The sequence below is a fragment of the Choloepus didactylus genome, chromosome 12, assembly GCF_015220235.1.
Source record: "Choloepus didactylus isolate mChoDid1 chromosome 12, mChoDid1.pri, whole genome shotgun sequence".
Classification (NCBI taxonomy): Eukaryota; Metazoa; Chordata; class Mammalia; order Pilosa; family Megalonychidae; genus Choloepus; species Choloepus didactylus.
This window is the reverse complement of record NC_051318.1, coordinates 1,525,717-1,552,492: the sequence shown is the minus strand read 5'-3', so window position 1 is coordinate 1,552,492 and position 26,776 is coordinate 1,525,717. Positions and strand designations below refer to the sequence as shown.

Here is a 26,776-nt window from a genome sequence, read left to right as displayed (position 1 = left end):
CAGTAATTTTATGAGGATAGGACAATATTTTCATCTTCCCTACTTCCTCCCCAATCACATTTTTATAGATAAAGACATTTAGTTCACTTGTCCTGAGCCCAAGCTAGCAAATGGGAAAGTCAACTTTCAAAGCGACATTCTCCAGCTCCTAGTCCAACGTTCTTTCCTCCTGTAACAGACCTGTACCTGGACAGTCTGGGTGATGTGGAAGCCATGTGGATCACCTTATCAGAGATCCAACTTGAAAATTCACCTATCCTTCTAATGCATTTCAATTTTGTTTTACATTGCCAGATTTTAATTTTAATTTTCTTTTAGCTATAAAAAAGGTATGATCAGGCAGAGATGCTGCATTTAAGCTGCCTGCATCAATGCATGCAAATGTTGTTCTCCATATTTTAAAAGGATCAATTGATCCTTTGGCAAAGAGCGTGAGCTCTGAGTTCTGTGTTTTCTGACCTCAAAGCAGTGACCCATTTCTATTAATAAAGTCAATCCTGGCAAGAAGCCTACAACTACAGAGCATGCAGAAGCAAAACGGGAAGTCATCCATAAACGTCTTCCGGCACCCACAGAATTTTAGAACCAAGGCGGGGGGGGGGGGGCTGTGACCACAAAGAAGGAGTTCTTTGTTTTACGGTTGAGGAGATTGAAGTTGCAAAACATAAGGAGAAGAGCAGCATGTGATCTAGTTGTGGATATCAGAGCCAAGGCCTGGGCCACTCTCAGTCCACCGGTCCGGGGCTGGCTGTCCTTCACCACTTCCGCTCTGCTCTGAGATGGGCCACATTTGGTGTTTAGAGACAAGCCACGGTTCCACAGATACTGAAGAATGGAATTCACTTGAGGACTAGCAAACACTCCACAGGAAGCATCCATCACTCACACACGTGTTTTGAAGTGCCCATGTGCCAGCTCCTCTTTGGGAACTGTTTAAAGATAGTGAAGAGAGGAGCAGGAAGACATGAGTGACACTCTGTACTGGAAACGGTAACCTTCAGATTAACCAGAGTGCATCTTTTGCTCCATCCTAGCTTTAGAGCCTCAGACCTGCTTCCAATTTCCACCTGAATATCCTGTCTGCATCTTAAATTCGTCATATGACATTTCCCTAAAAGTCGTTTATTTAAGGAAACACATTCTCTGGTGCTTAACCTTAGATCGGAAATCATTTGTGTTTCAACAATCAATAATTTTAATTTTGATGAAGTTGATTCAAGGAGACATTTTGGTATTTTTTCACATATGAAACAAATTTAAGAATTTATTTTAAAGGATTTTATGCCCAGAGCGTTCACAGGAAGTGTTACAAGGCTTAAGAAAGTAAGAACTCAAGAAACCTAAGCTCAGATTTAAAAGAAAAATTACACACTTGCTAACTTATTTTATCTCTTATGATCCCATCGTTGTTTTTGATTGAGAATGCTGGCTATGAAATTGTATTTCTTTGCCAATTTAATTACAGAGATCTTTTCACACTACGCGATTTATGTTAAAGAGAGATCAGCATCTTCAGGACTATTTGTTCTCAAATCAGTGAGGATTTGATATTTCACTATTTTATCAATGATCATCAATGCAAAATATATTTAACCAAATGACAGTATGCATTATATCTCACTGATTAAAAGACAAGCAAATAACTAAGAAACCTACCCCCTCTCCAAATTCCTAAGAATCACATCATCACGTCAATCAAGGCAGACTAAATTAAAAAGTCAAAAAAAATTATGGTTTATTGATTTCCTTAGGCTACTTAAAAATAAATGTGGGTAAGTTCTTTCCCTGAAACAAATATTGAGCCCTGACTTTGAGGCTATTACCACACTTCAGCTGCTGATCTTATCACTGCTTACAAGCCAAACGGAGCAGACTGGAAACGAAGGAAAGAAAACCCTGGCGCCTGGGAAGGGCTGGGGTCCCGTTCTGGTCACCACATACCTGGGGTCACAACCCCTGGGAAAGGACCCCTGGGCTTCCAGTGACGTTTTCAATTAAAATACTTAACAAGAATTTGAAATATGATATCTAATATCCATATTCTGAAATTGATTTTCTATTTTACTTAGCATTTTTCTATTGGTTGTATTTGTGAACAGGAAGTAATAGAATGTGCTCATGTCTCTGCAAATTTGAATTCCGTATGCAATTAAAAAGTCACAACAAATCACAAAATAGAAGTGCCCAGGAGAGTTTCCCATTGGTGAAAAGTTGGCTAGGGATTTTCTCGTATTTTTGAAATACCGGCCACATCCCTGAATGTTCAGTTTGTAGTAAATTGTGAAATACGTCAGTCAGCTTTAACTGGGAGTTAAAAGCTCCGCGGACAGTGCAGCGCTCTTAGAAGCAGCTTGGCTCACACTCGATTAACTAAACGTTTTGTTTCTGAGGGTGGGTGGGTGGCCCCCGGTAAATTCATCTCCCTCGAGTTTCTTTGTGAGAGAATTCATAACTTTCCTGGACTCCAGGGCGAGCCCCCGCCCGGCAGCTTCTCGGCGCAGCCCCGGAGCCTCCCACGGCTGCCGAGCGGCGCGGCCCGGGCAGGGGCCGGGCAGCCGGGGGCCGGGGGTGGACCGGGGTCGGGGCAGGGGCCGGGCAGCCGGGGGCCGGGGGTGGACCGGGGTCGGAGCAGGGGCCGGGCAGCCGGGGGCCGGGGGCGGGCAGGGGTCGGCCGGGGCGCGGAGGCCGCGCGCTGCTTCCCGAAGCGGACCCAGCCCTGCATTTTAAGGCTTCCGGGAAGACTGAAATTCAAGAGCAGAGAGCGTTTTAGGCTCCTTTCTTTCCCAAACCAAAACACCGTGGGGTCGCGAAAGGGCCGGGTGATATTATTCAATTCTCGACTCTGGTTAATGAGTAATTTGTGCTATTGGATAGAAAAAAGCACTGCCCACCCCCCAGCCGCCAAGCCTAGTTAAGTCTGCTCAAGCAGCCGATTTAAAACCGGTTGGCTTTTCCTTTTGAGGGGCAGGGTGGGGAGAAAACCTTCCGGAAAGGGGGTCTGCACCCCAAAAGAAGCCCCACCCACGCCAGGGGCAGGAAGCCTCAGCTCCGCCTCCCGCCGGCCGCCTGCGAGGGCGCCCTCCGCTGTCCCCCCGCGGTGCGCGCGCGTCTCCGGGCGCGCCGAGCCCCGGGGGTCCCTGTGGGCTTCGTCTATACTCGGTCCCGTCACCGCGGAGAGAACGGGGCGTCGCCAGCGACAGCCGTCCTGGCAGCGGCCACGTTCCCTCGGATTCATTCCTCAGTGAGAATCCCGGGACCGGATCAGAGCTCGCATTCCCAAAGCCTCTCGTCCTCGGGACTGCGCGAAGTCCGGGCGCAAAGAAGGGGCGCATTAGAACCTCAGCCCCGAGGACGGCGCCCTCCGGACACCCGAGGAGGGGGCCGCGCAGGGCTGCGACCTGCCCCGGCTTGGGTCTCCCTCTCCGGCCGCTCTGGGCTTCCGCGCCCACCCCCGCGGCCTTGCGCCCTGCGCTCCTCACGGGTGCGCGAGTTTCCGTGAGAAGTACCAGCCCGGCGTGGAGGTCCCTCCACTTGGGGGGGAGTCGGGGGCGCCCGACCGGCGGCGGAGCGCGGAATCCAGGCCGGGCAGGAGTTCCCGCTCCCCACGGCGGCCGAGGGCGCAGCGCGCACTCTGAGGGCGGCTCCGGGCCGCAGCGCCCCGGGCCGGGAACACCCCGCGCCCGCCCCTGCCCACCCCGCATGCTCCCCGCCTCGGTCCCGGAGCTGATTGGCAGGAAGCGCGACCCAACCGTGGACTCGGGGCCTCCTCCTGGGACCAACGATTGGCCTCCGGGGAGGCTGGAGTCGGGGGGCGCGAGGGAGCCTCGGCCGCAGAGCGCAGGGTCCGCGACCTGGGAAGGCTAGTGGGCGGCTCGACTCGCAGCCACCGGCACGAGCGGCGGAGCCCACGGGCCGGGAGGGCTGCACCTGCTCGGCCGCAGCTCCAGGCCGGCCCGCGCCGCTGCCCATCCTTCTGGCCAGTCCCAGCTCCCGGGGGAACCGCGGGCTCCCGGCGGAGTCGCTGGCCCTTCCCGGGGCTGTCTTCGGCTCCTGGCGCGCGGACCGGCCGTGCACGCGCCCGGTTGACGGGTCTCAGTCCTCCCACCTGACCCATGTCCGCAGCCGGGACCTCCGGAAACGCCGCCCGCGCTCGCCGGGCCGCCAACCCCGCCAACCCGCAGCCAATGCCTTTGTCGCCGCCCCGGTGGCTGCTGCTGCTGCTGCTTCTGTCACCGGTAAGCCGCGTCCCAGCACAGCCTGCTGTCCCCGGCCTGCCCTTGCTGTCCCCCGGGCTTGCGGGGACTGCAGGGGGCCCCTCCGAGGACGCCGTGGTGCTGGCGAACCGCGGGCTCCGGGTGCCCTTCGGCCGTGAGGTCTGGCTGGATCCGCTGCGCGACCTGGTGCTGCAGGTGCAGCCGGGGGACCGCTGCACGGTCACTGTGCTGGACAACGACGCGCTGGCCCAGCGGCCCGGCCGCCTGCGTCCCCAGCGCTTCCCCTGCGACTTCGGCCCTGGCGAGGTGCGCTACTCGCACCTGGGCGCGCGCAGCCCCTCGCGGGACCGCGTCCGGCTGCAGCTGCGCTACGACGCGCCCGCGGGGACCGTGGTGCTGCCCCTGGTGCTGGAGGTGGAGGTGGCCTTCACCCAGCTGGAGGTCGTGATTCGCAACTTGCCCCTTGTCGTGGAGGAGTTGCTGGGAACCAGCAGCGCCCTGGACGGGCGGAGCCTGGAGTTCGCCTACCAGCCCGAGGCCGAGGAGTGCCGCGTGGGCATACTGTCCAGCGTGCGCGCACTGCCGCGCTACGGGGAACTCCTGCACTACCCGCAGGTTCCCGGGCCAGCCGGCGAGGGTCCCGCCCCGGAGCCGCTCCTGATGGACTGCAAAGCTTTCCTGGAGCTGGGCGTGCGCTACCGCCACACAGCCCGCAGCCGCTCCCCAAACCGGGATTGGGTGCCCATGGTGGTGGAGGTGCACCCCCGAGGGGCTCCTGTGGGCAGCCCTGCCTTGAAGCGCGAGCACTTCCAGGTGCTGGTGAGGATCCGGGGAGGGACGGAGAACACGGCCCCCAAGCCCAGTTTCGTGGCCATGATGATGATGGAGGTGGCCCAGTTTGTGCTGACGGCCCTGACCCCGGACATGCTGGCGGCTGAGGATGCTGAGTCCGCCCCCGACCTGCTGGTCTTCAACCTCACCTCCCCGTTCCAGCCCGGCCAGGGCTGCCTGGTGAGCACCGACGACCGCAGCCTGCCCCTGTCCTCCTTCACGCAGAAGGACCTGCGCCTGCTGAAGATCGCCTACCAGCCGCCCGCCGAGGACTCTGACCAGGAGCGCCTCTTTGAACTGGAGCTGGAGGTCGTGGACCCCGAAGGGGCAGCCTCAGACCCTTTTGCTTTCATGGTGGTGGTGAAGCCCATGAACACGCTGGCCCCAGTGGTCACCCGGAACACTGGCCTCGTTCTCTACGAGGGCCAGTCGCGGCCCCTCTCGGGCCCTGCGGGCAGCACCTCTCAGAGCCTGGTGATCAGTGACGAGGACGATCTGGAGGCCGTGAGGCTGGAGGTGGTGGCTGGGCTCCGGCATGGCCACCTGCTCCTTCTGGGCACCCCCGATGGCCCCTCGGCCCCCAAGACCTTCACGGCGGCCCAGCTGGCGGCCGGCCAGGTTGTGTACCAGCACGACGCCCGAGACGGCTCGCTGAGTGACAACCTGGTGCTGCGCATGGTGGACGGAGGGGGCAGGCACCAGGTGCAGTTCCTGCTTCCCATCACCCTGGTGCCCGTGGATGACCAGCCGCCCGTGCTCAATGCCAACACGGGGCTGGCCATGGCGGAGGGCGAGACGGCACCCATCCTGCCCCCGGCTCTGAGTGCAGCTGACGTGGACTCGGACGACGCCCTGCTCCTCTTTGTGCTGGAGCCACCCTACTCGGCTGCGGGGCACCTGCTTCTCCGCCAGACGCAGCCTCCCCGCGAGGAGGAGGAGCTTGGGAGCACCCCTTGGAGGAAGCAGGGGGCCTTCTACGAGCGCACGGTGACAGAGTGGCAGCAGCGAGACATAGCCGAGGGGAGGCTGTTCTACAGGCACTTGGGGTCCCACAGCCCCGGGCCTGTCACAGACCAGTTCACGTTCCGCGTCCAGGACGACCATGACCCCCCCAATCGGTCTGGACCACAGAGGTTTGTGATCCGCGTTCACCCGGTGGACCGCCTCCCTCCCGAGCCGGGCAGCGGCTGCCCCCTCCGGATGGTGGTGCGGGAATCCCAGCTCACCCCGCTGAGGAGGAAGTGGCTGCGCTACACCGACCTGGACACAGAGGACCGGGAGCTGCGCTACACGGTGACCCAGCCCCCCGTGGACACCGACGAGAACCACCCGCCCGCCCCCCTGGGTGCCTTGGTCCTGGCCGACAACCCTTCCGTCGTGGTTACCCACTTCACCCAAGCCCAGGTCAACCACCATAAAATCGCGTACCAGCCTCCGGATGAAGAGCTGGGCGTGGCTTCCCGCGTGGCCCAGTTCCGGTTCCGGGTGGAGGACCGTGCGGGGAACACGGCTCCGGGCACCTTCACTCTTTACCTGCAGCCAGTGGACAACCAGCCCCCCGAGATCCTCAACACGGGCTTCACCGTTGGGGAGAAGGGCCAGCACACCCTGAGCGAGACAGAGCTGCACGCCACAGATGTGGACACCGACGCGGGCCACATCTCCTTCACGCTCATCCAGGCCCCGCAGCATGGCCACTTGCGCGTGTCCGGACAGAGGCTGCATGTCGGGGGCCTCTTCCGCCTGGAGGACATTCGGCAGGGCCGGGTTTCCTATGCCCACAGTGGGGGCATGTCCCGGACGGACAGCTGCTCTCTGGAGGTCAGCGACACCCACCACGTGGTGCCCATCACGCTCAGGGTGAGTGTCCGGCCGGCGGACGACGAGGGCCCCAGGCTGCAGCTTCCTGCCGGCACACTGGGGTCCTATCTCGATGTCTTGGAAAACGGAGCTACCGAAATCACAGCCGGTGTCCTCAGGGGGCCTGATGAGGGCTCTGATGATTTGATGCTGACTTTCGTCCTGGAAGATGCCCCCTCGCACGGGGAAATCCTGGTCAGCGGAGTCCCCGCGGTGCAGTTTACCCAGAAGGACGTCCTGCAGGGCTCCGTCGTCTACGCCCACACGAGCGGCGAGATCGGCCTGCTGCCCGTGAGGGACGCCTTCAACCTGAGTCTCTCGGAGATGTCTCAGGAGTGGAGACTGGGTGGCAGGGCTGTCCAGAGTGTTACCGTGTGGGTGACCATCCTTCCTGTCAACAGCCAGGCTCCGGAAGTTTCTGTGGGTGAGCCGTTCACGGTCCTGGAAGGTGAAAAGGGTGTTATAACCTCAGCACATCTAAGTGCTGAAGACGTGGACTCCCCGACCGGCGACATCCTGTGCATCATCGTCACTCAGCCGGCCTCGGGCTACGTGGAGAACGTTTCCCCAGCCCCCGGCTCTGAGAAATCGAGGGCGGGGATTGCGGTCAGTGCCCTCAGCCTCAAGGACCTCAGGCAGGGCCACGTCCACTACGTGCAGAGTGTCCACAGGGGGGTAGAGCCCGTGGAAGACCGCTTCGTGTTCCGCTGCTCCGACGGTGTCCACTTCTCCGAAAGGCATTTCTTCCCCATTGTCATCGTTCCCACCAACGACGAGCAGCCGGCGATGTTCCTGAGGGAGTTTGTGGTGATGGAGGGCAGGAGCCTGGTGATCGACACCCCCATCCTCAACGCCGCCGATGCCGACGTCCCCCCGGACGACCTGACCTTCACCATCACCCGGTTCCCCAGCCACGGCCACGTCCTGCAGCAGCTGATCAACGGCACGGCGCTGGTGGGGAGCTTCACCTGGGACCAGATCGTGGAGAGCTCCAGCATCATCTACGAGCACGACGACTCGGAGATGCGGGAAGACAGCTTTGCGATCAGGCTGACGGATGGCAAGCACTCCGTGGAGAAGGTGGTGCCCATTGTGGTCATCCCCGTGGACGACGAGACCCCCCGAATGACCATCAATAACGGACTAGAAATAGAAATTGGGGAAACCAAAACTGTCAACAGCAGAGTGTTAATGGCAACCGACTTGGATTCTGAAGACAAATCGTTGGTCTACATTGTCCGTTATGGGCCGAGCCATGGCTTATTGCAGAGACAAACGCCCACAGGTGCCATGGAAAATATCACACTGGGCAGGAATTTTACCCAGGATGAAGTGGACAGAAACCTGATTCAGTACGTCCATCTGGGGAGAGAGGGCGCCCGGGACCTAATCAAATTTGACGTGACCGATGGGATCAATGCCCTCATTGATCGCTACTTTTATGTGTCCATTGATGGTGTAGACACAGTCTTCCCGGATGTGGTGAGTAAGGGGGTGTCCTTGAAGGAAGGTGGCAAAGCTACCCTCACGACAGACCTCCTAAGCACGAGCGACTTGAACAGTCCTGATGAAAACCTGGTCTTCACCATCACCAGGAATCCCGCGAGGGGTCACCTTGAGTGCACCGACAGAGCTGGGGTGGCCATCACATCCTTCACGCAGCTCCAACTCGCAGGCAGCAAGATCTACTACATCCACACAGCGGACGACGAGGTGAAGATGGACAGTTTCGAGTTTCAAGTCACCGACGGGCGGAATCCTGTCTTCCGGACGTTCCGTATCTCCATCAGCGACGTGGACAACAAAAAGCCAGTGGTCACCATCCACAGCCTGGTGGTCAGCGAGAGTGAAAACAAGCTGATCACACCCTTCGAGCTCTCTGTGGAAGACAGGGACACCCCCGATGAGCTCCTGACGTTCACTGTCACCCGGGCGCCTGTCCGTGGCCACCTCCTGTTCAACAATTCCAGACCCGTCACGGCCTTCACCAAGCAGGACTTGAACAACAACCTGATCAGCTACAGGCACGACGGCAGCGTGTCGAGTGAGGACAGCTTCTCCTTCACAGTGACCGATGGCACCCACGCGGACTTCTACGTCTTCCCCGACACGGTGTTGGAAACGAGGCGCCCGCAGGTGATGAAGATCCGGGTCCTGGCCGTGGACAGCAGGGCCCCCCAAGTCGCGGTGAACAGAGGAGCCTCCTGGCTCCGCACGCTACCCACCGGCCACTTGGGGTTCGTGATCACCAGCAAAGCCTTGAGGGTGGAGGACGGGGACAGCCTCTCCTCCCCCAGGTTCACCGTGACAGCGCCGCCTCGCCACGGACACCTCCTCAACCTGGGCGAAGGCAACCACAGCGTCACGCAGTTCACCCAGGGTACGGCCAGCTTCTCCCCGGCAGCCGGAGCGCGCGCGGGGTCTCATTTCTGAGGATGGGGCTCGTCACTAAAAACCTCAGAAGGAGGGCAGCGAGTGTGGGTGCAAAGGAAGGGGAGGGGAGTGGGAGGGGGAGGGGAGAAAGGAAGGGGAGGGGAGTGGGGAGGGGGAGGGGAGAAAGGCAGGGGAGGGGAGTGGGAGGGGGAGGGGAGAAAGGAAGGGGGGGGAGTGGGAGGGGGAGGGGAGAAAGGAAGGGGAGGGGAGGGGGAGGAGGAGGGGAGAAAGGAAGGGGCGAGGGAGTGGGAGGGGGAGGGGAGAAAGGAAGGGGAGGGGAGTGGGAGGGGGAGGGGAGAAAGGAAGGGGAGGGGAGTGGGAGGGGGAGGGAGAGAAAGGAAGGGGAGGGGGAGTGGGAGGGGGAGGGGAGAAAGGAAGGGGAGGGGGAGGGGAGGGGGAGGGGAGAAAGGAAGGGGAGGGGAGGGGAGGGGGAGGAGGAGGGAGAAAGGAAGGGGAGGGGAGTGGGAGGGGGAGGGGAGAAAGGAAGGGGAGGGGAGTGGGAGGAGGAGGGGAGAAAAGGAGACAAGAAGACAGAAGACAGGATGGAATGAGAGTGGAAGGGAGGGAGGGGAGGGCACGGAAGGGCAGAGAGAGGGGAGGGAGTGGACGGGGAAGGGGAGGGGAGGGGGAGGGAGGAAGGGAGAGGGAGGGAGTGGAGGGGAGAAAGGGAGGGAGGGGAGGGAGGAGGGGAAAGGGGGAGTGTGGGGAGGGAGGGGGAGGGAACGGAAGGGAACCCAGGGGCGCCCTTGCTGGGAGAGCAGCCGGCTTCTTGCCTGTTTCCTGCTCAGTGGCGTCCACCAGGGGCAGCGTCCCTCTTTGACAGCAGTGACGTGCGTTCCCAAAGCGGGAGCAGGACCTTGGGAATTAAAATCGGGGCGGCCCTCCTCCCCGCTCCACCTGCCGCCCCATCCTCTCGGCATCCTCTGTGTGATGTGCTGCAGGTAGTTCCCGAAGCGTCTTAGAGTCTCGGGAAGCTGTGCCGTCCGCATTCTGTGTGTTCACCTTGTGGTTATTGTCAGTTGCCGTTACCAAACAGCTGTCACGTGTACTTTACTTTGGTTGATGCTGGGAACGGGGTTCTGATCACTGTAGTGGCTGTCGGCAACTTTAAAGCTGAAAGGGGCAGCCTTGTTTATGGCCCCATATCCTCGGGAGGTTCCTTTGCTGCCCTTTATTGTGGGTCTCGACGTCGACGAGCCCCTGCCCCGTGACTCAGGGGCAAGCGCTCGTCCCGAGTGCCCACAAGCCCGGTTTCAGAGACTGTCACCGTAGATCACCCGAAAAGGAGTGTGTCAGTGATGCGTAGACGACACGTTCGCCACCACAGAACGCACCCACCGTATTCCTAAGGCCCCGAAGGGACCAGCAGGGCTAACCGTTGAAGGAGGAAAGCCCGTCCTTACGCCCTGCGCCCCGTCCCCCAGGCCCCCGCGTCCATTAGACGCCAGGAAGGCCGGGTGGCCGCAGGGGCACCGGGAGGCTGAGGAGCAGCCGTCCTGGGGCCGCCCCGGGCCTCGGCCTGTTCTCTGTGATCGGAGAGGCTGTGGGGAAACCTCCCGGGTCCGGGTGGAAGCTGGGTCCACCCTCCGGGCTCCGCGGCGGGGGGCGGCACCCCAGCGGGTCTCTCGTCCTGGGGGCTGTGCTGAGGTGACAGTGGGGGGTGAAGGCTGTGTGGACGCAGCCAGGAGCCCACACGCGGGACGTGCGGGGCAGGACCACCCCGGATGGCGCGCCAGGCCGGACGCAGGAAGCTTGTCCGGGAGGACGCCTGGGACACCCCGGGCCCTCCGAGACGAGTGCGGGGAAATGAAGAAGATGAAGGGACTAGATCCGGGGATAGAAAACGTCACTTCAGCTCTCTCCTGGGACCTGCAAAAGTAATGCGATTTCAGACATTAGAAAAGGAATTTGGGGATGAAGACAGGCAAATTATTTAAATTATATACGAGCAAATCCTTGGCTCAAAATATTGGAATATTATTTCTTAAATATTGAACCCTGAAGTTATGCTATTTCATTATAGGCGTTGCCCTGTCTCTCACTGACTTTGGCTCACTGTGATTTTATGTTTTGTGGCCATTTGTAAATGTAGAGTAGGTATAAGTTGACTACAAAAAGTGAGGGTACCTTTTTAAGGTAATCTTTTAAAGGTAAATTATCAAATTCCAATAACAATGCAAATATTCACTAGGAAGATTGTTGCTCTGCTGACTGGCAGGTCTCATCTGAACAAGCTGAGGCTGGGGCTGGGCTGGGGAAGCTATTTATGGAGATGAGATAAGGGGGTGAGAACGCAGCTCCCTCCTGCAGCCACCGCTGCTTCTCCAGTGGGGGGAGGACAGCGGCTTCCAGAGTAACGAGTATGAATTTTTCCAAAGTAAACCATGAAGGGATAAATCACTACTTCAAATCCAATTTTTAAGAACTTATTTTTAAAGAAAAGAGAACATGAATGCAATTATGGGACACACAAGTGTCAAATTTTCCCCCCAAGTTTGGGCATGTGATATTGATTAGTGGGAACAAACTAAAACCCTTTCATTTTCCTTAAAAGTGTTAATGATCCATGGTCCAAAAAGGATTCATGCTTTTTTTTTAAATCTCAAATAAGTAAAGACTTTGTTTATAACTGTTTATTTTACTTGTATGTTAAAGACACTGTAAACATACCATAAATAAAACACTCGCTTTCTAAAAGCACAAAGATAGTAGGAAAATAAAAACCTAGTGGCTAAAATGTTATGTCCTTTAAGAAAACATCCAAGCATTACCTCAATGTGCTTCTAATTGTTAAACATAGGTGATATTTATTTCAACTTATCTAGCCCTTCCACAGCTTGTCTTGAGCCTAAGTTCGTCAACGTTCCTGGTGATCATGGCCTGGTTCAAACTCTTTGGGGAAATTTCTGCTCTCCTGAAAAGTGATTTATAAACTATCCCAAACAAGATGTCATTATGTACTTAGAGAAAAAATGCAGGTCCTTGGGACAACTGGTGCGGTCCCGGAATGGGGCGGCCTGCTCTACCCCAAGAGGAAGAGAAGTTAGCCCTGTGGACCAAGAGTCTTCCCAGACCGCTCCTGTGGGAGGCAGATGGCGTGATTCCAGGAGATCAGTCATGCTTCAAAATATCTCCCCTTCCACCTGCCATGGTGCCTGACATTCCAGATTTAGAGCCGCTCCTTGGGTGCATGGACGGCAAACACCACTGGGAGGGCAACGCCTCGCTATTATTATAACCTAACTCCGATGTGCATAAGAGATCAGATTTCCATGGGGCCTGTGGGTGTGAGAAATATGAGAGCCCGGGTGTCCTGGGAGGGGAAAGGAAGTCTAGAGGGTTACAGAAAAGCAGTAGCCAACAGGATTTACCATAGGTAGCCAGTCGTCACATTTCCCTAGTAATTAATCATCTTGTTCTGTGGTTATTTTCTAGCTGACATTGATGACATGAAAATATGCTATGTCTTAAGAGAAGGGGCGAATGCTACGAGTGATGGGTTCCACTTCACAGTAGAAGACAGTGGTGAGTAGGATTCAATATTCTATAGAAATTTCTACAGAAATTTTATAGCAAAGACGGTCCCTAAAGTCTCCAGTCATGTTCTTTTTTCTCTTGTGATTTGTAAAGCACTAAAGAGAAAGATCTTCCTACGTAGGATCCCAGGCCCAGCTGCACCGGCGTGCCCTGCGTGAGGCGGCAGGAGCAGGCTGGAATCGAGCCCGGCTGCCCTCGCGGCGCGTGCCCCTGGGAGTGTTGCCCACTCAGGGCACCTTCTCTAGTTTGCACACAGGTGCTGTGTACACTGACACAGGTAGGCAGTGTGCTACGTTCCCCAAAAAATCCCTTCCAACCTCAGAGTCTCCAGTGACTTCCTAGTCTGGGGGACTCTGTGGCTTTCTCCAGCGGGCGTTTTCCCTGGTGATACCGAACACGCCGGGGAAGGGGTCTGACTGGGTTCTGCATCTCCTCGGCGACCCTGTTGGCGTCACTCCCCCAACCCCGACTCTGCCCTCGCACGAGCTGCCACTCCCGACCGTGGGGTGCAGGAGAGGAGCTGGGCACCTGCAGGCCCCTCACGAAGCGGTTTCCTTCTCGTGTCCCCTCAGAGAGGCGGAAGGGCAAGGCGTGGGGGGATGTGCGAGAGAAAGGAGCGGGGAAGACAAAGGATTCCTCTGATGCTTTAAAAAATGACACATTGTTATGTCAATTATCTCAAAAACATTACCTCCTTACCCTCCATGTTATTTGAAGCATTAAGTAGCATTTGATTAAAATCGCTGGACGTGTGTTCACCACTCTAAAAAATGACATCTGTTGGGTGTGTGCCCAAGAGACAAAAAAAAAAAGTGTTACCTTAGCTTCAGAGTATTTGATTTCTGCTATAAATCAAAAGTTTAGTAAAGTTAATTCCTTTATTTTTGTAGCAACCATATAATTGTTAACTGTTCTACATATTGATAAAAGGAATCTTAGTATGAGTAGAGTTCTTAAAAGGGCACCAAATTGTAAAAATATAAATATCTGCTTTTGAATCTTGCTGTTTCAACAGGAATTAATTCTACTGTAAGTAGAATAAAGTAAGTAAACTTTAGAGTCAGAACCTGAAATGATTCAAATCTATGTAGTGTATCAAAATTTAAGGACGTAATTATTGATTCAAGGTAACAAGTTTATCTCTTAGAATGGCCGAGTAAATCTCGATAGCGAAAGTATGATATTCTTTAAAATTACCAAAAAAGTACAAAAGTACGAAAACTATAAAATTCTACATTATTGTGAGACAGTATAGCCTATACTTTTTAAAAATTTTGCTTTTTTTCCATTCTTAAAATATATATACTCCATTTTTTACACATTCTTTAGCTGGGTGGGATGGTAGCATTTGTGTTAGAGTTTTGGTCTCTATTCAAACTTTGGAAACATTATGCAGTATCATATTTCAAAATATTAAGTGAGGACTGATTGGTGGAAGAGGCCGGGTTTATTTCTGGATTTGCTGAAAATGTGGCTGGGCCTTGGAAGATTGCCTTGTGTTTGCAAATAGGAACTAGATCATTGCAGGAGGTTTCTGGGGCTGTTGTTTCCCATGGGAGAGGCTGCTCCGTAGCCCGCTGACCTGGGAGGGCTGTGGGGGTCTCAGGCAGAGCCTGGCAAACCGTCTCTTCTGCGGAGTTGACCGCCATTCCTCTCAAGTGAGAAAACTCCCCTTCGACAGCGTGAACACATTTGAGACACAAGATTAAAAAAACAGACACAGATGTATTTCAAAATTGTTATATCTCGGTTCATTTTTTTTTTTTTTTTTGAGATTTTTGCATTGTCTTGTAAAATATTCTAACATTCAAATGAGAAGTGCGATACTATTTAAGCTTACAGAGTATCTAGAATGAAATTTTGCTCTTTGGGGAGTGTGAAGTATTTTGCCAAATAGAAGTTTAAAATGTTTACAATATTCATAGTAAAAAGAAACATTAAAGGTATCCTTTCCATAAAAATAAGATTTCACCTAAGAATTTTGAAATTTTGTGTGATCCAACTATATATACCATGTCTTACAGTAATACAGCCAATAATTTTGAACAGTATCTACTCTAGAAAATAATCTGTTTTGTGGACTGTAACATGAATATTTTCAAAAATCCTCAAATTTAACAGTGTAGACTTCATGTGATAGAATTCCTGTTTGTGAAGACACATATACGTGGTATTTTTATGAAGTAACGCCGGTCTGAGGAGTTACGTGAGGTACATGAGCTGTGTGAGCGTGTGTTATCCTCGTGGTTGCGATAGTGGGATCCGTCTCCCAGAAGCAGGTGGCTCCCCACGCGCCCCCTGGGAAGCTCCAGAACCCCCCTTCCTGGCTGGCTGACTGGCTCCTGAACTCAGTGTCGTGACTGATCGTAACCTGCTTTAGGCGACGGTAGACGCGTGTTCAAATGCCGTCTTCCAGCATTTTGCGGGAAGCAAGGCAGGACATCGTGGCATGTAATTAAGAACTCTCTACTCCTCATTCCCTTTTCAATCTACCAAGTTCTTCTTCAAGGCAACAGCTTGATTTGGGGGCAGTAACTATCTAGGGAAATTGCTGGGGCAAACAATCCTTCAAGAATCTTAAAAATAAAATGTGACTTTTCACCTCAGGGGTCAAGAGTGGGAAAGGAGCTTGAGCAAGCAGGAGGCTGAAACCTTTTGCTTCTGATGTCGTTCTGTCACCCTCGGAACTTGGCTGGCTGGGGGTTCCTCCAGGGCGGTGATGATGAGCGACCGTCCGGAATCACTGGATTGGTGCTTGGGGATCAGTTGTTGCTTTGGGGTTTCGGGAGAGCTTTGGGGCTCTCATCAGATAGGGGGAGGGAAGGATACTAGTCTCGGTTGGGACAAGGCCAGGAGCTGCACTGCAGGCCTTCTGCTGTGTCTGTACTTAATACATACTGATTGCTATGGCACACACAGGCTCACACAACGTACACATGCTCACACATACATGCTCACACATGCACAAACATGCACACACACACATGCACACAAGAGCCTTGTATCGCGGGGCTCATTCAATGATAACTTAACACTTTCTACAAAATTCATCATTATTTATGCAATTTGCCTTTATAGCATCCCTGTGAGTTTGCTAAAGCACTTGATACTATACCTTTTTTGGTGAATGAGGACACTGAGTCTCAGAAATGGGTGACTGGCCTCCCTCCAGCTGCTCCACCAGGGGCTAGAGGCTGATTTGAACTCCAGATTCTTCCCCCAAGCAGTGATAGCTTCTGCGCTTACTCAGGTAGACACATAAAAGGGAAACACCTTGAATTTCTCTGGGTTCTGCAGAGTGTTTAATAAGTGGGAGTGAAGTCCGAGTAGTGCCTGCTGATAAGGCAGGCAAAAGGCTTTGTGTCTTCTGGAATGTGAATTTTTATTTTATCATAGTTTAAAGGCCATAGTGCCCTAAACTTGTAATTCCCTTTTTCGGGATCACGGTGTAAATTGTTATTTAGTAATGGAGCATGGTTAGTGGAGGATTGGTGAAGAGCAGGAGAATGTCGTGGACGCAGGCCGTGCATCCTGGTTTCAGCGAGCGGCGGGGACGCCTGTCAGCCCGCAGGGCCGGACTCTGAAGCTGGGGGTCCACCCCAGCTGCCCGAGGCTTCCTCTGATGCGCTCTGATATGGGGGGTCAACGGTGGATTCATCTACACCCTCTTTCACTCATTTTGGTTTGTGGAGCAATCACCTGTGGATTTAGCTAAACCGTCTCCCATTTCGTTTTGTTTTCACCCCTTCTATCTTCATCGGAGTAATGCATTAGGTAATAGCAGCACAGACGTGGAAATACAACCTCCTCCATAATTGCCTCTTTTAATTCGAATTCCAGATCTCTGCAAGGCGTGTGTGTGTGTGTTGGGGGACGGGGAAGATGTATTCTTTTACCCCCTGCCAAAATGAATATATTATGATTCCTTCTCAGCCTTCACCTCTGTAATTTTTCTATAACTTATTCTAACATGAAAGGGCTTCCCTGCCTCTTTTAGTTTCCTCTCTGAGAAACTCCTCTCATGTGAGTTCTGAACTGGCAGACGCTGTGAACTCCTTCTGCCCTGAGAAACCCAGGCCCACTCGGCCATCCCAGGTGTGTTCAGGTGTGTCCCACCCGCTGCCCTGACGACTGTCAGTCACCCTCAGCCCCCGGCTCAGGTGTCATTTCCTCTCCAACCTTGCTGGACTTCGAGATGGAAGAGCTGGTCAGACCCTGCGTCGTGCTTCTATTCCTAACTTTATTTACAGCAAGAGGGTTGTAGGATGATTATTGGCTAATGTGAGCACCTCAGTCAGTAGGGAGAAAATTCCTTCACACCCCAAAGGTGCAGTTAATCTTTGTACTCACACCTAAAATTCTTAACAAACATTGAAATGAATGAATAGATAAATGAAGAAAAAAGCCCCCCCTTTTTAATCAAAGATCAATTAAATGGTATTCTAAGAAAAGCCCCTATAAGTAATTCCAGTGGACCCTTTGCATTCCTTTAGAACACTCCCTTATCCTAGGATTAATTTAAATCCTGTGGCACCAAGAATGATATTTAGGAAAGTGTTTACATAATTCCTTTGAAATCTTTAATGAAATCTACTTAAGAATGAAGCAATTCACAGCATCTGCCAGTTCATAACTCACATTATTCTCAAATAATTTGTTCTAGAAAAAAGTCATCAGTGTATTATGTAAACAGTTATGTAAGTTAAAATGTAAAAAAGGAAATAGATATTTTCTGTGGGTCACTGAAATTTACAGCCAGCATCACTACCTTAGGTATTTTTAGTTACCACAGTTTTTTCCTTGCTTGAGAGGGGACAACATGAAGTTGGGGAGAAGTAGGAAGCTACATCAGCCGAAAGTATGGCCAGTCGTCATTGAAAAGCCAGCGTCCACTTTTGCTAGTTTTTTATTTTAAGTGCCAAAGCTGTGGCATCATCTCTGAGAAATTTCTTGTAGAGCAAATAAAGAATTGGATCCGTGCTCCTGCGCTTGACGCACTGAGTGGGAGTGCGGCTTTCTTCATGATGAACACTGGTTTGCTGCATCCCCTGTGAACCCCCCAGGAAGTGGGTCCTGCTCGCTGACTTCTGGCGGGAACTGGGGCGTCGGGCCTGGCCCCTGCGTCGGCCACGCGAGCGGACCTGCTCCCCAGCCGGACGCTTTCCTGCTGCGTCTTTGGGCGCCCAGCATTCCAGCCACCAGCATCTGTAACTCACAAGCTTTTGAAAGATAGAAATGGCACCTGGGCACAGTGGAAGATGCTGCCAAGCCATTTCGGTACCGGAAATGATTTTTCTCTGTGTTTGACACAGGAGACGAAGTTCTCCATGCTGAGTCGAAGGACCAGGGGCTTGGAGGTGACTGGAAACTTCAGGTCTGAGCCATGACTGGTCGTTAGCTGGGGAAATGCAAGGAAGCACAGCACATGGGAGATGAGCTGGGAGCGCAGCATTAGCGATGGTGCAGACAAATTCAGTGTAGAGAAAAAGGCAAGCATTCTGGGCGATAATGTTAATTGCTAGTGAATGAGAAGCAGAAAAAAGATCTCAGGACCTCAACTGAACTACAGTGAGAGAGGGAGTCAATCAGGAACCCGTGCAGCTACTTCTGATCTGCAGGAGAGCCGGGGTCTGCCAGCTGACAGCTCCAGGAGACGGTGTTGGCTGCTGCAGTCACTGTTGTAGGCCGTGCTGTGTTCACTGAGCTGTTCCAAATACTTCGTCACCAAGCGCCTTCTATGCCGTATCCCTGCCTTCGAAAGCATGACTTTTCTATGTCCATGAAGAAGTTGTGCCTTTTAAATTCAAAAGTATATACTGAATTTTATTAGTTATTAACCTTTAGGTTCACCCCAGAATTATAAAAGCATTTGGATATACTATATTTTATTGTCTTCAGTTCAGAGGAAACTTTTCTTAAACTGTTAAATCTTCTGGAGAGTGCATGTCCTTATTGAACACAGATGTAGAATTTGGCCTGCGTTCCAGGGTTCCCTCAGGACAATAATGGTAGCCATTGTTTAAAAGCCGCAGGTCTTTGATGGGTGGTGAAAATGCTGTCATTTCAAGTCAAATATTTATTTGTGGTATGTATTACTGAACTCAGCCGTGTTCCACCCTCTCTCTCCGGCTGAGCTGAGTGGCTGGTGGACCCGGGAGGTGTGCTCAGTGGGTGAGCGCGGGGCCGTAAGTTCTCTCTTTGATAGAACCTGGAGGGTGCAGCCAGGAACTGACCGCGACATAAGAGAAAGGCCTGAGTGTCTGGTGAAATTGAAGAAGAGATTTCCTAGTCATGTATTTATTTATTTAGGTAGCAAATATCTTTGGAGCAGTAGATCCCAATAGATACTATGTTTCTGGTACCTATTGGGTCTGGGAAAACAGTGGTGGCCGTAAAGTCACGGTCTTTGACCTGAGATGCTGAAGGGTCGGGGCGGTAAACAGTGGACAACACATTCACAGCATTTAACGTGTGTGGAGGCTGTAATTAAACCCAAAACAGGGATGCAGCCATCACGAAGGGCTCCTGACGTGCAACGCTTCAGCTCAGATTTAGGATGAGACGCAGCTGCCCCAGGAAGAAGGGAAGACGACGCGTGCCAGGCCGAGGGACAGCGTGTGTGTCGGGGCCGAGCTCTGGGGGTTCAGGCGACCGGGAGCGGGGCGGCTGCCCGAAGCGCAGTGGACGACCCCCAGAGTGGCCTCGGGAGCTGCAGCCGGACTGGGGCCGGGGGGCAGGGCCCTGAAACCCAGTGAGCAGTTAGACTTTGTTCTAAGAGAAAGGGAACCTCGTTGAATAGCTTTAAAGCAAGGAAGGAATGTTTTCAGTTAATATGTTTTTAAAAAGAGATTTAATTTTTTCAGATGGGTTTGCAGAAAAATGGAGCTGAAAGTACAGAGTTCCCTTATTTCCCTTCTCCAGTTATTAACATTCTGTACTCGTGTGGCTCATTTCTTAGCACTGATGAACCAATATGGGTACGTCATTACTAACTGGATCCATGGCTTACGTCTTCGTGTTGTACAGGTCTCTGGGTTTTGACCGATGCTCGATGTCATGCATCCGCCGTTACAACAGCTTTGCTGCCCCAAAACTGCCCTGGGCTCCACCTGGTCGCCCCTCCTTTCCCACCCCTCATCGGCAGCCACTGATCTCTTCACCGTCTCCATAGCTTTGCCTTTTCCAGAATGTCCTATCATGTAGTATGCGGCGTTTTCAGGCTGGCTTCCTTCATTTAGCCATCCGCCTTTAGGTTCCTCGCTGTCTTTTCCTAGCTTGAGAGCTCATTTCCTTCTGTCACTGAATGCCACGCCACTAGATGGATGGACCACGGCTTGTTCATCCTTCAAAGGGCATCTTGGTTGCTTCCAATTTGGGGCAATTATGAGTAAAGCTGCTGTAAGCACTCGTATGCAGGTTTTTGTGTGAACCTCCGTTTTTAACTCCTTTGGTAGGTCCCTAGGAGCACAGATGCTGAACTGTCATGAGCCTGTGTGTAGCTCTGCAGGAAGCCGCCAGGCTGCCCTCCCGAGTGGCTTCCCACCGGCCGTGGGAGGTCCTGTGGCTCCCCAGCCTTGCCAGCATTTCGTGTTGTCAACGTTTTGGATTTAGCCGTTCTAGTCGGTGCGTAGTGGTAGCTCATTATTCTTTTAATTTGCAGCTCTCTAATAACAAGCGATTTGGAGTGTCTTTTCATTGCTTATTTGCCATCGGTATATCTTCTTTGGTGAGGCGTCTGTTCAGATCTTTTGCCCATTTTGTAATGAGGTTGTTTGTTTCCTTATTGTTGAGTTTTAAGTGTTCTTTGCATATTTTGGATGTAAGCCCTTGTCAGAAAAGTGTTTGCAAGTGTGTTCTCCCAGTTTGTGGCTTGTCTTTTCATTCTCTCAGCAGTGTCTTTCGGGGGCCGAAGTTCTTAATTGTAACAAAGTCCAAGTTTTATTCCCTGGGGTACCCGTGGCCCAGGCCTGGGTTTAAGGAGGTGACAGCGGCGCGGGCCCAGTGGGAGGGCAGCAGGGGGACACCAGGGCCGGGCTGGGCAGCAGACGAGTGGGGAAGAAGAGGACAGGCCGGATACAGGTTTGCGTCAAAATTTGTAGGATTTATTGATGGATTGGACTGTGGGGTAAGGAGAGAAAGAACTCAAGTGTGATTCCGGATTTCTTGGCCAGCAGAGAGTGGCGGTGCCATTTATCGAGCTTGAGAAAGACGGGAGATTTGGCGTAAGTTTAAGGGAGGACACGGAGGTCCCTTCGAGCATGTCAGTGATGATGTCTTTCCTCCCTGACGTGTGGGTGCAGCAGTGCAGCCTCGCGCTCGGCTGGCCTTGCTCCCGCCGCGCTCAGGACACGGCCGCTGGTTCTGCCCCTTGCAATAACCAGGCGATGTTATCCTGAGTCAGGCTACAGTTTCATTTGTAAAGCGAGGAGGACAGAGTGGCTGGCTTCTAGGGTTCTTTTGAAGATGAAGACAGAGCATTCATAGAAATGAGGTCATACAGCTCCGTTTCTGTCACATGGTAACGGCTGTGCAGGTGGCAGCTGCTGCCACCGCCGAGGCCATCGCTCCAACAGTGTACGGGCTTCCGTCCTTCCGTCTCCTCCTGGGCCTTCCCTCCATCCCTCCCTTCCCTCCATCTCTCCCTTCCCTCCATCCCTCCCCTCCCTTCCTTCCTCCTCCCCCATTCCCCTTCCCCCCTCCCCCTTTTATATACTAAATACCTCTATTTATAAAAGTCACAAAAATATCTTCGTTGGAATGCAAGGTTTAAGTAGGTGGGAGCTAATCCTGCAGGCGTGGTGAGAGGTGGTGTGGTATCTCGGTTAGGAAGGTGAGCCCTTCTGGGCTGCCTGAGCTCGAGTCCTGACCCCACCAGTTTTAATAAGCTCCCTTCTGCCTGCTGGTCAGGACAGACAGACGTGCTCCCCATTTACACCAGCACCCAGCCAACTCCCTGCCCGGAACATAATCTCCATCCCAGGCTCGTTGCCCACATCTGTGCTGATAGAGCCCCCGCGGCAGGGGCTGCTGTGCTCACACACTGGCTCCGCTCTCCCCCAGCACCTGGGGGTACACCCGTCATTTGGGGGCAAAGGAACAGATGAGCAAAGACGGAACATAAATGGTGGTTTCTATTTCTCTTAAGGCTGTACATAGAAACTTCAGAAGTCAGGAGGAGAATCTAAAGGAGAATATGATGGAATAGTCTTACCAGTTCAAAAAGGTAAAAAGAAGCAGGAAGTTGTGCTCCTTTCAGGTATCTTTCAGACCCACTATGTGTGTGTGAGCCTGCCTTTCCCCGCTCTGGGTTGCATAGACTTTGATGGTGACTTCAACTCTGTCTTGCTTATTGTACAATAGAGTTGTTTTCCTTGCTTGCACTTGCCTGGGTATGTTTCCAGTTTAGAGATTCAGCCTTCAGACACTTTAGCATTTTGTAGATGCAGGAATCTCTTTGACTTAGTTGTTGGAGGAAGCACCCTGGATCTCTCTGACTTGTGCTCTTGTTGCCACTGAGATTGGAACGAGCTTATGGCCTCATCTTAGTAGACGCGGGGCCCACCCCCTCCGCTGCACCCCTCAGACAAAGCTGGTGACCACCAGCCCCTCCCCTCCCCACCCCAGCTCTATCCGGCCAGATGGGTGTGGAAAAAGTCAACATCCACAAGAGTTACAAAGCCGACGAATGACACTTGGTGCTTGTTTCATTTAATTTGGGAGAAAGGTGCCCCTGTACAAGATAAACTGGATTAGCAGGGAGTTTTGTATTGGAGATTTTTCTAAATAAATGATGTGATAAAAGAGAATGTCTGGAAGTAAATTACGTTTTTGTGAAGTCTGTCTTTACAAGCCTCTGTTTTTACCTTATTGATTACGTATGCGCTGTATGAACGGACACAGCAAATGTAGTGAACACCATGGATTGTGATATCTCTAGAACTATAGATGCCGGGTAGCATTTGATTTTTAGAATACAGAGGAAGGATTATCTTTTAAATCGAAGATTCATAAAGTTAATCAAATCAAAAGTTTATTACATCCATGTATAGATCATTTTAAAAATATCATTACTGATTATTTAAAAGTTTAAAAAGCCTTTTAGAATTAAAACAATTTTCTGTAAAAAACCTGAAGTGAACTGAGTCATGTAAGTTAGGAAGCTTGGCTTTAAGAGAGCGTTCGTTATTGATATGCACAGGTATTGATAGTGACTACACACAGTTTGGAAATACGACGGCTTATCGTATTGATTTCTAAGACTGAGAGTTAAAGAATTTGCTGAACGAAGAGCAGATGTCTCATGGACTGGCTGAGATAAAGGAAAACGTGATTCTGCCTCGTTTGGTAGCTGCTTAATCCTGGGTGATGGTGTTCTGGACTTTTAGGGTTTACGCAGCAGCTAGAACTGAATTTGTGCTTGGCCCACCTTTGACTGTAGCTTGAGGCAGGTTCTGCCGCGTTTGCATATAGCATTTCTGCATTTCTTCCCCAAGGGGAGTAAATCCACATAGACCCGTTTATCAGGTGGAATTCAGAAAGGAAGCATTTTGTGTACCTTTCCACTTTGAAAGGACATATAAAACCAGTCAAAAATGTATCCCAAGGGCATTCTCTCATTTGCTTTGAAGCACACACACTTGCACGCACACTTACACACACACACACACACACACACACACACACGCGTAGACTTCCTTTGTGGGTTCCCAGGGTGCCACTTCTTGGGAACCCCTGTATGCTTTTGTAAGTTAATGTTTTCCTCGTACAAATGCCAACACTGGCCTCTGTCTTAGTTTCCCGGAAGCTCTAACAAAGTGCCATGGACTGGCTGGTCCAGAACAGCATAATCTGTTGGACTCACGTCTGGAAGCCGGAAGTCTGAGATCTCGGGGAGGGGGATCGGCTTTCCGAGTCCTGGCGCCTGGTGGTTTGCCGGCCATCCTTGGGCGTCCATCCTCGGTGCCCACCGGCGCTTCCCTCTGCGTCTTACTGAGTCCAAATGTCCTCTTCTTATGGGGCACCAGCCCTGTGGGATTGGCCTCCTCTTAACTAGTCTTAGCTCCAAGGACCTGATTCCACACAGGATCCCACCCGCGAGACCACCCTGGGGGACAGGTTCCTGAACTGCTCCGTGATGCCCTCACCCGTCTCCCCTCTCTGGCCTCCCAGCATCAAATTCCTCCTGAAGAAAGTGCCCCTCAGAGGCCGTCTCTGCATTTGTAATTCGGTGGGAGATGCTGGGTTTGAACTGAGCACACTTAGGTCTGCCCCTCCTCAGCCCTGACCCCTCCCAGCTGGGGACACCAGGCAAACCACTCTCCCTCCTTGAGCTTTTAAGAGCTTTCCTTGAGAATATGCCCACTTTGCTTCCTGAGAGACTGTTACAGGGAGATTTTCATCAGTGGGATTTATTTAAAGTTTTCTTTCTATACCAGCAATACATATTCATTGTAAGAGAAATAGCAAATATTGATTTAAAATAATGTAAATCATCAAAATCTCACTAACCAGAGAAAGTCTTTGGTGTACCTTTCCATATCACGTTTTACCCCAAAAAGCATCTTTTAACATGTACCAGTCTGAAGTGTGGTTTCCTGACTTCATAGCAAATTTTGAACATCTTTCTATATCAATAAATATAGATCTACAGTTGCCTTTACTGAGTGCTTTGTTTTCCATTGTATGGCAATATTCTATAGTTCATTTTAAGTAGTTGCAGATGTGTTAATGAAGTCTATGTGTTTAGGAGCTGAGACATTAAATTACTTAATCCAGGTTGCTTTACTGATTTCGGTGCCCCTACCTTCAGGGGGAAGAGATGTTTTTGGGTTTCCCCTCTCCTGCTGAGAGGTGGGACAAGATGAATTCTTGCTGCTTTTAAGAGCTGATAAGACCACCACCCCATCACCATTTCTTCTCTTTTTTATTATTAATGGAAAGAAAGTATGGTTTACAGTGATCTTTTGAACTCAGCATTCCTGATGTGTTTATTCTAAGGATCGATGCACGCAGAAGTCGTGTTGCATCGTCCAGTGATGAGCTTACGTGAAGAGCTTCTGTAGTGTGCTAATGTGTTCACCATTTCTCCCCTTTGCACTAAAAAATTGCATGAAAACATTTGAGTTAATTCTGTTAATATTTATTAAATGATTATCTGTTAATTGTGTGCCTCCAGGTTTGACAGTTGGGTAGTGGGTCAGCCAGGTGGAGGGAGGAGATGGGAACAATGTGTGTTGAACACTTCTGTGTCATCAGCACTTCTCCAAGTCAGCTCATTTGATTCCTGTAAGAGCAGCTGGTCATTGCTATTATCTTCATTTTACTTTGGAAGGGAGGGGGACTCACGAATTAAATTTCTCAGGGTTGTTGTATTAGTTTCCTTATATATAGTTCCTATGTATGGTTTCTGCTGTAACAGATCAATACCAACTTAGTGGCTTGTTGTAGTTTGCTAATGCTGTGGAATGCAAAACACCAGAGATGGATTGGCTTTTATAAAAAGGGGGTTTATTTGGCTACACAGTTACAGTCTTAAGGCCATAAGATGTCCAAGGTAACACATCAGTAATTGGGTACCTTCACTGGAGGATGGCAAATAGCGTCCGGAAAACCTCTGTTAGCTGGGAAGGCATGTGGCTGGCGTCTGCTCCAAAGTTCTGGTTTCAAAATGGCTTTCTCCCAGGACGTTCCTCTCTAGCAAGCTTGCTCCTCTTCAAAATGTCACTCACAGCTGCACTGAGTTCCATTTCTGAATCAGCACGTTTATATGGCTCCACTGATCAAGGCCCACCCTCAATGGGTGGGGCCACGCCTCCATGGAAATATCCCGTCAGTTATCATCTACATTTGGGTGGGGCGCATCTCCATGCAAACAACCTAATCCAAACGTTCCAACTTAATCCCCACTATTATGTCTGCCCCACAAGACTGCATCAAAGAATATGGCTTTTTCTGGGGGACATAATACATTCAAACCAGCACGTGGCTCAAAACAACTCAAGCAGTTCTCAAGGCCGGAAGTCCAAAATGGGCCTCACTGGGCTGAAATCCAGGTGTGGGCAGGGCTGCTTCTCTGGAGGCCCTCGGGGAGAATCCATTTCCTTTCTCGCCTTCTGGAGCTCCTAGAGGCTGCTGCATTCCTTGGCCCGCTGCCCCTTCCTCTGGTGAAGTCAGCCAGGCAGCAGCCCCGGGTCTCCTTGCAGCTCTGACCTGGGCCTCCCTCATCCACTTGCAAGGACCTTGTGACCACAGTGAGCCACGCAGATACCTAAGATAATGTCCCCATTCTAGGGTAGCAATAGCAACTTTAATTCCAGCTGCAGCTGTAATTCCCCATTGCCAGGTAAACTGGCAGCTGCTGCATTTCTGGGGGTCGGCACATGGCCTTGTGGTTCTGGGGGTCAGCACGTGGCCATGGGGTTCTGGGGGGTCGGCACATGGTCTTGCGTTCTGGGGTCAGCACGTGGCCGTGGGGTTCTGGGGGTTGGCACGTGGCCATGGGGTTCTGGGGGTCGGCGCGTGGCCATGGGGTTCTGGGGGTCAGACGTGGTCATGCAGTTCTGGGGGTCGGCATGTGACCATGGGGTTCTGGGGGTCAGACATGGCCATGGGGTTCTGGGGGTCAGACGTGGTCATGCAGTTCTGGGGGTCGGCACGTGACCATGGGGTTCTGGGGGTCAGACGTGGCCATGGGGTTCTGGGGTCGGCACATGTTCATGTGATTCTGGGGGTCGGCATGTGGTCTTGTGTTCTGGGGTTGGCATGTGGCTGTCTCCTGCGGGGGAGGCCCAGCTTTGAGAGAGAGTCCCCCTCTCCCCAAACTCCTAACCCAGCGCTGCAAGGCTGAAAGGATTTCAAGAATCTGCAGGTAAAATTCGGATATCTCTGCTCCTAAGGGGAAG

The 26,776-nt window shown here is 52.1% G+C and overlaps 1 protein-coding gene across 2 annotated transcripts in view; it reads left to right on the top strand.

The window, feature by feature from the left end:
• The first annotated feature begins 3,679 nt into the window (after window positions 1–3,679).
• The window catches only part of FREM2 (FRAS1 related extracellular matrix 2), a 146,023-nt gene continuing 122,926 nt past the window's right edge, over window positions 3,680–26,776 (top strand). For both annotated transcript variants that reach the window (XM_037800052.1, XM_037800051.1), the window contains exons 1-2: window positions 3,680–9,285; window positions 12,774–12,863. In XM_037800052.1, the coding sequence (XP_037655980.1) occupies window positions 4,113–9,285; window positions 12,774–12,863 (5,263 nt within the window). In that variant the 5' untranslated portion in view covers window positions 3,680–4,112. The remainder of the gene's footprint in view (window positions 9,286–12,773; window positions 12,864–26,776) is intronic.